This window comes from Artemia franciscana, unplaced genomic scaffold, assembly GCF_032884065.1.
Source record: "Artemia franciscana unplaced genomic scaffold, ASM3288406v1 Scaffold_296, whole genome shotgun sequence".
Taxonomy (NCBI): domain Eukaryota; kingdom Metazoa; phylum Arthropoda; class Branchiopoda; order Anostraca; family Artemiidae; genus Artemia; species Artemia franciscana.
In genome coordinates, this window is record NW_027063679.1 from 637,357 (window position 1) to 649,388 (window position 12,032).

At 34.7% G+C, this 12,032-nt stretch overlaps 1 protein-coding gene across 1 annotated transcript in view; it reads left to right on the forward strand.

The window, feature by feature from the left end:
* LOC136043089 (glycine receptor subunit beta-like) overlaps positions 1-5,491 on the forward strand; it is an 84,478-nt gene extending 78,987 nt beyond the window's left edge. The window contains exon 7 of the mRNA XM_065728018.1: positions 5,367-5,491. Within this exon, the coding sequence (XP_065584090.1) occupies positions 5,367-5,491 (125 nt within the window). The remainder of the gene's footprint in view (positions 1-5,366) is intronic.
* The last annotated feature ends 6,541 nt before the right edge of the window (positions 5,492-12,032 follow it).

Below are 12,032 nucleotides of genomic sequence, written 5' to 3' on the forward strand. Positions count from 1 at the left end.
TGTGTTGTTTACTAGGCTATAATTTCCTCAAGGGGTGCCACTCCTCAAGTGGGAAAAATCGTCCGCAAGGTTCCCAGTCTTACAGGTACCCCAAAAGGGTCGAGGCAGCCCTTTACAGAGGCCGTTGTCCATAAGTCTGGATCTTACACCCTGCCACAGTTGTCCTCCTATAGAGAATCCTCCCACGATGGTGGTCTGCATTACCATGCAATTTAACCCATTACTGTGAGAAGGTTTATAACTCATCTGACGTGTGAACACGGCAGTGGGCCCTGTTGAGTGTATACTTGAGGGGCCTTCTTCCTCCTCCACCTGTATCTATGACCCCCCAGGAGAGGGTTTCCCAGTTGTTCGTTTAAATTTAGTTCAACATCCTTCTAAATATTACTTGAAAGTTTCACACATTAATGCCCTTAGCTTGCCCCAAAAATAGTTGTAGCAGCCTTAATTGCAGTATACACAAAGTACCTTTGGTTCCATCAACACCCCCTTCAACACACACTGAAAGTTTCAGTTTAATACCATGAACTGCCCCTGAACATCTCCCTCATCCAGTCCTGGAAGCTTCAACTTAGTGCACTTACCCATTACCATGACATTACTGATATGTCATTTTGATAATCTGTATGTTTATATACTTCTTGAGATTTTCATCTCAATGCTCTTAGCCTTACAAGTTGTTACAATAGAAGCAGTAGTAGTTGTAGTAGCAAATGTGGCAATAACAATAGCATTAGTAGTAGTTTGCTTAGTGTCTTTTGATTTAGTTCGAATTTCCCCTCAGTACTGTAATCGGTGATCTGGTAGTAGTAGTGGTGGTAGCTGTAGTAAGAATACAAATATTGCCTTTTAATCATACCCCTTATCGTTTCCTGAATTTTCTAAGTTTATAAATCAGTTATGCCTGTGTTACACCCTATTGACAATCCTTATACTCATAGCGTGTTTTGATTTAGTTTAACACTCCTCTCGATATTCTTTGAAAGGTTCACCTGAATGCCCTTCGTCTTCTCGAAAATTAAATAAAAAAAAACAAGTTTTTCAACTGAAAGTAAGGAGCAACATTAAAAACTAAACGAAACAGAAATTATTACGTATATGAAGGGGGCTGTACCCTCCTCAACACCTCGCTCTTTACTCCAAAGTTTGAATTTTGTCCCAATCTTTAAGAATAACTCCTGAAACACAAGGGCAGTTTAATTAGAACTTTAAGACACTTTTTAAAAAGTAGCAAAAATATTACCATAAAAAGCAAGGTGATGAGAAAGGGGATATTTCTCCACGGATATATCCTCTAGATAACTTAAGCCAAGGGAAAGTTTACCCAGGACAATTGCTCTCAACAACTCCACGCGTAAAATTAAGACGGAAAAGAAAAGGCAAGATATATAAAAAGAATAATATATAAAGAATTCTGGCAAATTCCCCCAGTATATAATTTCTTCTGACAAGTTCACTCCCTGGAAATTTCCCTCCCCTTAGATAATTCCTCCTTTGAAAAACCCCAGTAGAAAATTTGACCCTTCCTCGCCTGAAAATGTATGTATACACTCCAATAACAAATACTATGCGTAAACAATGGGCAAATTTTATAGCTTAATGACCTTTCCCTTGGGGCTGTGAGGGGGTTATGTTATACCCAAAAGTATAGATTTTGGACCTTTCAAATATAATGAATAAAATGACTATCTCAAAGTTTTGATCGGACGACTTTGGGGACAAAGGTGTGGGGGAGGGGGCCCAGTTGCCCTCCAATTTTTTGGTTGCTTTATAAAAGGATCTATGATTTTAATTAACGTTTGAATGAGTCCTCTCCGGATATTCTAGGACCACAGCTTCTTTACGATCACCCTGGAAAAAAAATTAATAAACACGCCAACCGTGATCCCGCCGTCCGTGATCTTCCTTCTGGCAAAAAAATACAATATTCTACATTTTTGAAGACAGGAGCTTGAAACATTTAAAGTAGGGTTTTCTGATATACTTAATCTGGTGGTGCGATTTTCATTAAGATCACTTGACTTTTAGAGGATTTTCCCCCTTTTTTGTAAATCCGACAAGTTTACTCAGGCCCGTAGCCTTTGATGAATAAGACTAAACTTAATGAAGTTTAGAAATCAGCATAACAAGCATTGATACCAAATTCCATTTTGAGAGGTTTGGTTACTATTAAGCTGGGTCCCATCTTACTTTTAGTTCATTACTATGAAGTGTCTGATTAAAGTTCAAACATGCATACCTTTCTCAATCGCATATACTATGCTTAAGCAATGAACAAATTGCCTAGCTTACAGCCGTTTTCCTGATGACTGTGGGGAAGTTGACATCCCTAAAGATATAATTACTTACGTAATTATTTGTTTAAACAATAAACGAATTGCCTAGCTTACAACCCTTTTCCTGAGGACTGCGGGGAGGTTGACGTCCCCAAAGATATAATTACTGGAACTTTCAGGAAGGTGGAATAAAATAGATCTCTGAAATTTTCGATCGGATATGCTTTGGAGAATGATAGGCTTGGGGGGTGATTACCCTCCGTCCATTTTTTACTCTTCAAAGGACACTAAAACTTCCGGCTTTCAATCAAATGAGCTCCACCTGATCCAAAGATTATATGACCATCCGTTCCATAAAAACCTTGTATGCCCCAGGCATAACTTACAACCCTTTTCATTGGACTCTGTGGGATTGTGTCCACCCTAAAAATATTGTTATATGGTTTTTGGACTATTGGTAATAAAATTATCCTCTCGTAATTTCAACTGAATGTGTTTAAGGAAAAGAGGATGTCAGGAAGGGGGGGGGGCTAGCTGCTCTCCATCATATCTGACTCTTAGAAGGAAACTATAACTATGTATTTCTAATCAAATGAGCCTCTTCTAAAGTTCACACGACCAGCCCCATCATAAAGACCTTATATGTCCCTGGGGCATAACTTACAGGACTTAACCCCAGACTTTGGAGGATTCTGTCAACCCCAAAACCTTATTAAATGATCTTTGGATTATTTTTTTTTTTTAACAAATGGGTATCTCAAAATTTTTATTGGATGCATTTGTGGAAAATACAACTTTGCCCTCCGATCACACTGACTCATAAAAAGGGCAGTAGAACATCTGATTTCCAATCAAATGAGCCCATTCCAGAGTTTTTAAGATCACCCTTTCCGTAAGAAACATATATGCCCTCAGGCCAAAAAGGGCACTAGCCCTTTCAATATCCAATGGAATGAGCCTTTTCCGAAGTTTTTACGACAACAAATGGTCGATTCAGAATTTACATCAGATGAATTTCAGGAAAATACTAGGTGGGGAGGTTCCACCCTCCGATCAATCTGAATCCTAAAGAGGGCACTAGAACTTCTGATTACCAATCCAATGATCCCCCCCCATCCGAAGTGAATACCATCACTCTTTCTGTATAAACCTTAAATGCCCCTCCAGGTGTACCTTAAAACCCTTTCCCCGAGGGCTGTGGGGGTTTTCATCCTCAAAAACATAATTTCCAGACCTTTTAACTACGTTGAACAAAATGGCTATCTCAAAATTTTGATTGGATGTGTTTGGGGAAATGTTGGACGTGGGAGGGGTGTTAGTCACCCTCCAATCACTTTCGACTATTAAAAAGGGTGCTTACCCTTTGAATAGCCAATCGAATCTTTACTTAGGGAGCACTATTGCGCTGCCTATGATACATTTTACATTTCTTGATGTTCTGATAGCTTTCTGTTCAAACTAAAGGGCAGTTATGTTCCAGGAGTCGTTCTGAAAAATTGGGAGAAATAGTAAAACCTTAGCATAAAGAGTAAGGTATTGAGGAGGGGGCAACCATTTCATGTATTCTCTTTATATAAAAAGGGATATAAGCAAATGCCAAGGGAGAGGGAGATAAAGAAAGAAAGAGAGAGAGAGAGAGAGAGAGAGAGAGAGAGAGAGAGAGAAGAGAGAGAGAGAAAGAGACAGAGAGAGAGAGAGAAAGAGAGAGAGAGAGAGTATAAGGCATCCAAGAATTATTAAATTAGCTTTGGAAAGAGTTTTTAGGAATCAGTGCACACATAAAACTGTAATTTGAATAATAGGTTTAGTTTGATCTACCTATTACGCACCCGAGGGTATTGAGTGACTTCTAAGCTAATTACCTGTAAATTTACGACCATTTGAAGAAACATAAGAAAAAAACAAGGTGACTTGCACCCAGTGAAAAAACTATCTGTAAATCTCCTCTTTTTTGGTTTCTTTCATTTTTCACACTGTCATGGTCCACCAAAGGGGTCTATTTACAGCAAGCTTACAGAGAGCAAGTGACCAAGCCTGCTCAAAATTATTTTTATATATCTAAAGAAATGTGGTAGTCTAATTATTAAAAAAAAAAAAACTAAAACAAATGTAGGTCACCTCATTATGTATCACAGAAATAGGAAACTTTTATCAAAGGCAATGTTAAATAAAGTGTATAATTTACTTAGTATTAGTTTATTTAGGTTTTTTTGTATGTGACTTTTATAAAAGTTTTTCATCACATGATATCGTTATTATTTTAATTGCCTAGCTTTACTTTAAAGATTTTAGACTATCAATGGAGATAAAAGCGAAAGTTTAATTTTTGCGTTTTTTGTTGGTAAACAAAAATATAGCAATGTATATACTTTTGGCGGTAACAGCTATTTAGTCACAAAAAATTTTATATAACAACTATCACTTTAAGAATAGCTTTAACAATGAATTTAAAAAAATAAAATAAATAAATGTATCCAACAACATATCATATATAAAAAAGAGAGAAAATCGAGTTTTAAAGCGGTTAAACGCTTTAAAATTTGTATACGCTTTAAATTAATAAAAATATCGTTGTATACGCTTTATACGCTTTAAAATTTTAAACGCTTTAAAAAAAAAATTTATACGATTTGTATACGCTTTAAAATTTTTGTTATACGCTTTTAGAGAAAAGCGGTTATACACTTTTTTTTAAGTGAAACCAAATTGTCTGAGCTTGTTTTTTTGTTTTTTTATTCACTATCTTAATTAGACATTTTCTCTTCCTACTTTTTTTTGTAAATTAAAAGCCAGCTAAAAAATTATTTTCTCGATGCACCAGCCTTTTAAATCTGCTTTAAAAAAATTGAAAGGGAATTTGAAAACCTTTACAGACATTCATTCAGATATTATCCACACTTCAAATAAATTCCAGCAATTTATATAGAATATCAGAATTTCTCAATAGAATGATTAGTCTTTTACTCAATATTTTTTAATTCAATATACTATCTTAGATAAAACAAAAATGGTACAAAAGAAAATAAAGCCGTAAAAAATTCCCTTTGTCGTATTTTAAGATCCGTGACTAATCTCTTTTTCCACTTATAGGTAACTTCACTTGCCTTGAAGTGGTTTTCGTGCTTAAGAGGCGATTGGGCTATTATCTCTTTCATACATTAAATAAAAAAAACAAGTTTTTTCAACTGAAAGTAAGGAGTGACATCAAAACTTAAAACGCACAGAAATTACTTCGTATATGAAAGAGGCTGCTTCCTCATCAACGCCCCGCTCTTTACGCTAAAGTTTGACTCTTTCTCTCAATTCTTCTTTCTAAAACAGTAAAAAACTTTAGCGTAAAGAGCGGGGCGTTGATGAGGAAGCAGCCTCTTTCATATACGAAGTAATTTCTGTGCGTTTTAAGTTTTGATGTCACTCCTTACTTTCAGTTGAAAAAACTTGTTTTTTTTTATTTAATTTCTGAACGTTTTTGAATCAATGCATGTTTTGATTTTGGCTCTCCGCAGAGGAATAATCAAAACGAAATTTGCATATTTTTTTTTTTGGCTCAATGGCTTTCTCATAATTTTGATCGAATGATTTTGAGAAAAAAAGAGCGGGGGACGAAGCCTAGTTGCCCCCCGATTTTTTGGTTAATTAAAAAGGCAACTAGAACTTTTAATTTTTTACGAATCTTTCTATTGGTAAAAGATTTACGTAACTTATAAATTAGCTTACGTAAAGAACTTTTGTATTCTCATGTTTTTATTACATATATGAGGGGATTCGCCCCATCGTCAGTACCTCGCTCTTTACACTAAAGCTTAAATTTTATCCCAATTCATTAAGAATGACCCCCTGAATCACAAAAGCCGTAGAATAAGTAGTTGAAATTACCGAAAATACTTTAGCGTAAAGAGCGAGGTATTAGAAGGAGGTGAGCCCCTCATATGGGTAATAATTTCTGTTTGTTTTAGGTTTTATTGCTGTTCCTTACTTCCAGCTGAAAAAGTTTTTTCACTTTAATTTTTTAATTGTTTTTTTTTTAAATAATGCTAGTAAATCCTGCTCTCCCTTCATGGAAATTTTCTTCTCCCATTACAAATTCTCGAAGGAAAGTTCCCCCAGCATATCCCCCTCTTCTCAACCCCTCCCCCAAACCAAAAAAATCCTCCTGAAAACGCCTGTATACTTCCCAATAACCATTACTATATGTAAGCACAGGTCAAAGTTTGTAACTTGTTGCCCCTCCCACGGGGACTGTGGGGGAGTAACTCTTCCCCAAAGACATAGTTATAAGGTTTTTCGACTAAGCTGAATAAAATGGCTATCTCAGAATTTTGATCCGTTGACTTTGGGAAAATAATTAGCGTGGGAGGGGGCCTAGGTGCCCTCCAATTTTTTTGGTCACTTAAAAAGGGCACTAGAACTTTTCATTTCCGTTAGAATGACATTCTACGGAAAATACAACATTCTAGGACAACTGGGTCGATACGATCACCCCTGGAAAAAAAAAAAAAAAAAAAAAAAAAAAAAAAAAAACAAATAAACACGCATCCGTGATCTGCCTTCTGGCAAAAAATGCAAAATTCCACATTTTTGTAGATAGGAGCTCGAAACTTCTACAGTAGGGTTCTCTGATACGCTGAATCTGATGATGTGATTTTCGTTAAGATTCTATGACTTTTAGGGGGCGTTTCCCCCTATTTTCTAAAATAACGCAAATTTTCTCAGGCTCGTAACTTTTGATGGGTAAGACTAAACTTGATGAAACTTATATATTTAAAACCAGTATTAAAATGCGATTCTTTTGATGTAGCTATTGGTATCAAAATTCCATTTTTTAGAGTTTTGGTTACTATTGAGCCGGGTCGCTCCTTACTACAGTTCGTTACCACGAACTGTTTGATATATACCAACCTGCCTCATAGTTATTATGTCAGTAAGTGTTTTTTCTTTTTTTTTCAGGACAAAAATTAGGTCATAGAAAAAGACAGGGCAAATGAGGTTTTTATTTTCTTCTTATTCATTTTAAAATATATTCTTTTTTATTTTTTATTAAACGTATATTTTTTATGTTTAGAAATATTTATCTTATTTGTTTACTTTATATGTTTGTATTTTATTCTATTATTTTATATTTTCTTTTATATTTTATATTATCTTATTTACACATTTAGTAAGGGGTTCATATGTAGTAAGAAGTTCAAATAGATTCAGTGATATGCACCAACGAATAAATGTCCGTTCATCATTAATGAAATACAAACCAAGCTGTTCATTATTCATACAATATTCTTTTTAATTTTTTATTAAACGTCTATTTTTTATGTTTAGAAATTTTTATGTTATTTTTTGACTTGTGCTATTTTTTGCGTTACATTTGTATTTTATTCTATTATTTTAAATTTTCTTTTATATCTTATATTTTCTTCAAATAATATTTTCTTATTTACACATGTAATAAGGGGTTCAAATAATGCAGTGATATCAATCAACGTATAAACGTCTGTTCATTATTAATGAAATACAAACCACGCTTCTGAACTATTATGATTCAGGCACTTCTGAATAATTAATCTGAGTTTAGAAATTTTGTCAAAACATTTTCCAACTTTACTAAACCCATACTTGTCTTCTCTTAATACCTTATATACAGCATCTCTTTGTCTAATAAGTGTCGCCATGCTAATTTATGTGTTTGGCATAAAATCGAGAAATCAAGCTAATACAACGTAATTGCTACACTCACTCTTATCAAATTTCTTATAAAGGGATTTAGCTTAAGTTTCTAAAATTTCCCAGTACGTCCTTTGCTACAAATCATATTTCATGATCTTGTAGCATCTTATCTCAAACTTGGGGGGCCACCTCGTTTACTGAGCAATCAGCACCCAAAGCTTTGTTATTTTTAATCCTATCCATATCGGCTGTAACTCTTTCTCAAAAAGATCATTTTGGAAAGATTACTTTCCAAAAAGATTTGGAAAAGATTTTCCAAAGACATTTTGGAAAGATTACTTCCAAAATGTCAAGACAAAATTGTTCTTTCCTGTATCATTTCCTGAGACTTTATCACCACTTAACACATTCTCAAAAAATATCGTTTCTTAGAGCTCGTTTCTTGCCATGAAAAGTTTGAAAACTGAATGTGAGCATATTCTCACTGCAAAGCAAAACAAGACTTCTAAAGATATTTTTCTTCCAATTTCATAGCGCCAGATCGCTAAAAATTTAGAACATGGTATGTCACGAGTCGACTATTCTCCTAGGTTTTCTCCGTAGAATTTCGTCTATTGAACTTATTTAAAGGAATCAAAAGAAGGACATTGAGGATAAAATGTTTTGGCAGACCACAGCAGACAGTGTTGCCGCGTTTTAAGTCTTGTCTTCCCTATGCCTTTTCAGCCAAAGTTACCCGCTGGTTTTACTATTTTTGGCAACCTCAGTCTTCTTCTGTCTTTGGCATCATTGATACTTTTTAAGGCTAAAAGAGCAAACAAAATGCTTTTGTTGACTTCATGCAAAAAAGCTGTAATGAAGACAAGGCTTTGCAAAGTTTGTCTTAAAGTATACTCAATTTGGGGCTGTCACTTTTCATAGGTTACTTGAATTTACCCAGTCTTTTTCATGTAACCTTGACGTCATCCTGTTGACGTGATCCGTCATCCCGTCATCATGTAACCTGGCGTATTGTAAACGCAATATTTTTTAAACAAAAATATGATTTTGCCAAGTTACTCAGTTGCCTGCCTATTATATTTTTCCCATTTTGTTCATAATTGATGTAAAATATCCCAAATACTGCCTTTAATAGTTTTTTAAAAGACATTTGTTCTTAGAAGCTATTAAACAATTAACAATATTTTATACCCTTTTGAAATGTTTTCCACGAATAGTCAAATATCAAACTTCTTAGAAAAAAATTAACAGCCAATATGCTGAATATGGTCAAACTTCAACACTCAAACTAAAAACTAAACCAACTCTTAAAAACAAAAATTAAGTAAAGGAAAAAATTACTCCATTTTTGGGAAAAAGTGGCCAAAGAGAGCAAGGAAAATTGCTATTTTTTCAAAAAGCTGTTTTTCAACTTTTGAATTTTTAGTTTCATTCTTAAAAAATAAAATTGGAAAGCATGACATATGGACATATTTCTATACAAAGCTTTACCAAAAGTATCATATTTCCAATCAGAAGATGCGATAAAAAGCAAATAGATAAAACTTCTTGAATTGAACTTCATGAAATGAATTGAACTTCTTAGATTACCTTGCTTCTTCATTTATAAATGTGCCTACATTGCTCATTACTTAGGCAGCGCTATTGCGATGCCTATGATAAAACAAAAATAAACAAATGCATAAATCATGGGTTCATTTTGAATAGATCAGCAAAAATATGATAATGTCCCATTATCACACCCGAAGCCTATATCCACAGAATAAAAAACTAGACAAGATTGTAAAGCAAGCGAGATAACAAGCTGAAAAGATTAGAAAACGCTAAAAAGAAAAGATTGGAACATAAGAATATTTGAGGCTACAGTGATGACAGGGGTCAAGAACTGCTGTAAAGCGTGATGCTTTGAAAAACAGAGCAGGATTTGCTCAAATTTTTTCCAGAGATTTTGCTCAGAAGTTGTTTCTAGTCCCTGGCTGACTAACCGCATTTCAAACAGTGAGCTATTGCTTTCTTGGACTCTAAAAAAGATTTTCGGATGAAGAATGACAGATTTCCAGAAATAGTCCTTTTTGACTAACTGTATAGGGCCAAACTAAAGGCAGGTCGTCCCCAAATGCGGTGAAAGGTCGTCATAAGGAAATATTTCAGGGAAATATGAACTTCTTGGGAGGGTGTAAAGAGGCTTTTAAGTAGATTGAAGTGGGGGTGGAGTGTATTTAGCTGTGTTGGTCTCAGGCGGCCTGGTGATGCAGTGACTTGTTAGCAGTAATATTTAAAAAAAAAATAAAGAAAGAAGAAAAAACTTACATGTAAAAACTGTAGTTTTCAGATGTTCATTGGTTCTTTTATAAAACTTTTCAAAAAAAATTTTTTTGTCACTTCAAGTATTGTCATCTGTTTTGTTGCCATGCTGGAATTATTAGGAGCTTTTACAAAACAACACACTCTGGACGAGAGTCCAAAACATTTAGGCAATTTTTGGCATGTTTTTACACCAACTGAATGAGCTCATAAAGAATTCTCTAAATGACTCCCATCTCTCTAGAATAAAGCCTTGGGACCAAAATAATGATCCAAATTACATATTGCTTTTATACACCAAGTGTATCAACAACTTCAAAGAAAGAAGATGAAAATCCAATTTGAACACTTCTGGGATAGGAAATCTTCAACGGAAAATAAAGAAGAAAGCCAAAATCCTTAACAGACTTAAATTGTCAACTCTAGTCCTAAGAATTCGTGCCGTGGTTCATAAAACAAACAATTAAAAGGTGATTCTTAGGGAGCACGGGCTAAAAAAGAATTACTTCAATTGGAGTTTAAGGAAAATCCAAATTCTTGAAAGGTTAAAACAAGTACTGTGATTTTATCAATTCGTTATTTGGCTCATTGCGCGAGGATCTATTGAACTAGTGATTCTTTGAAACCGCTATTGGGATAGATATTAACTCAATGAAAAATTAAAAATAAATGTCCCTGAAATATTCAACAACTATGATTTTTAAAATTCTTGATTTGACTGCTATATAATTCCATATAATGGAATCAAGATGTGGATCACGATCCATAAAATTTGTGATTAAACGAGGAATTATTGAACTAATGATTCCTTGGGAGCACTCTTGGGATAGAATCAATTCAATGAAAAATTTAAAATAAATTTCCTTGAAACATTCAAAATGTTTGCTGTGATTTTAAAATTCTTGATTCGACCACTGTATAATTCCATATAATGGAATCTAGATTTGGATCACGATCCATATCATTTGTGACTAAACGAAGAATTATTGAACTAATGATTCTTTAGAAGCACTCTTGGAATAGAATAAATTCAATAAAAAACAAGAGCTAAGAGCTCATATGGCACTTGTGACGAGGCGAGAAGAGCTAAGAGCCAAGAGATCATATGGTATGAGCTCTAACAAAATTCTATGAATCAATAGATTGATTTTAAACGGAAAATAAGAGGCTTAATGCCGGTCAAGATTTAAAATAAGAGCTCTGAGTCACAAAGTCCTTCTAAATATCAAAATTCATTAAGATCCGATCACCCACTCGTAAGTTATAAATACCTAATTTTTTCTAATTTTTCCTCTCCCTTTTGCCCCCCAGATGGTCGAATCTGGGAAAACGACTTTATCAAGTCAAATTGTGCAGCTCCCTGACACGCCAACCAATTTTCATCGCCCTAGCACGTCCAGAAGCACCGAACTCGCCAAATCACTGAACCCCTCCCCCCAACTCCCCCAAAGAGAGCGAATCCAGTACGATTCTGTCAATCACGTATCAAGGACATTTGTTTATTCTATCCACCAAGCTTCATCCCGATTCATACACTCCAAGTGTTTTTCCAAGATTTCCCCCTCCAAATCCCCACAATGTCAAAAGATCTGGTCGGGATTTGAAATAAGAGCTCTGAGACATGAATTTCTTCTAAAAATCAAATTTCATTACGATCCGATCATCTATTCGTAAGATATAAATACTCCAATTTTCATGTTTTCCAAGAATTCCGGTTCCCCCCTCCAACTCCCCCGAATGTCACAGGATCTGGTCGGAATTTGAAATTAGAACTTCAGAGCACAAGATCCT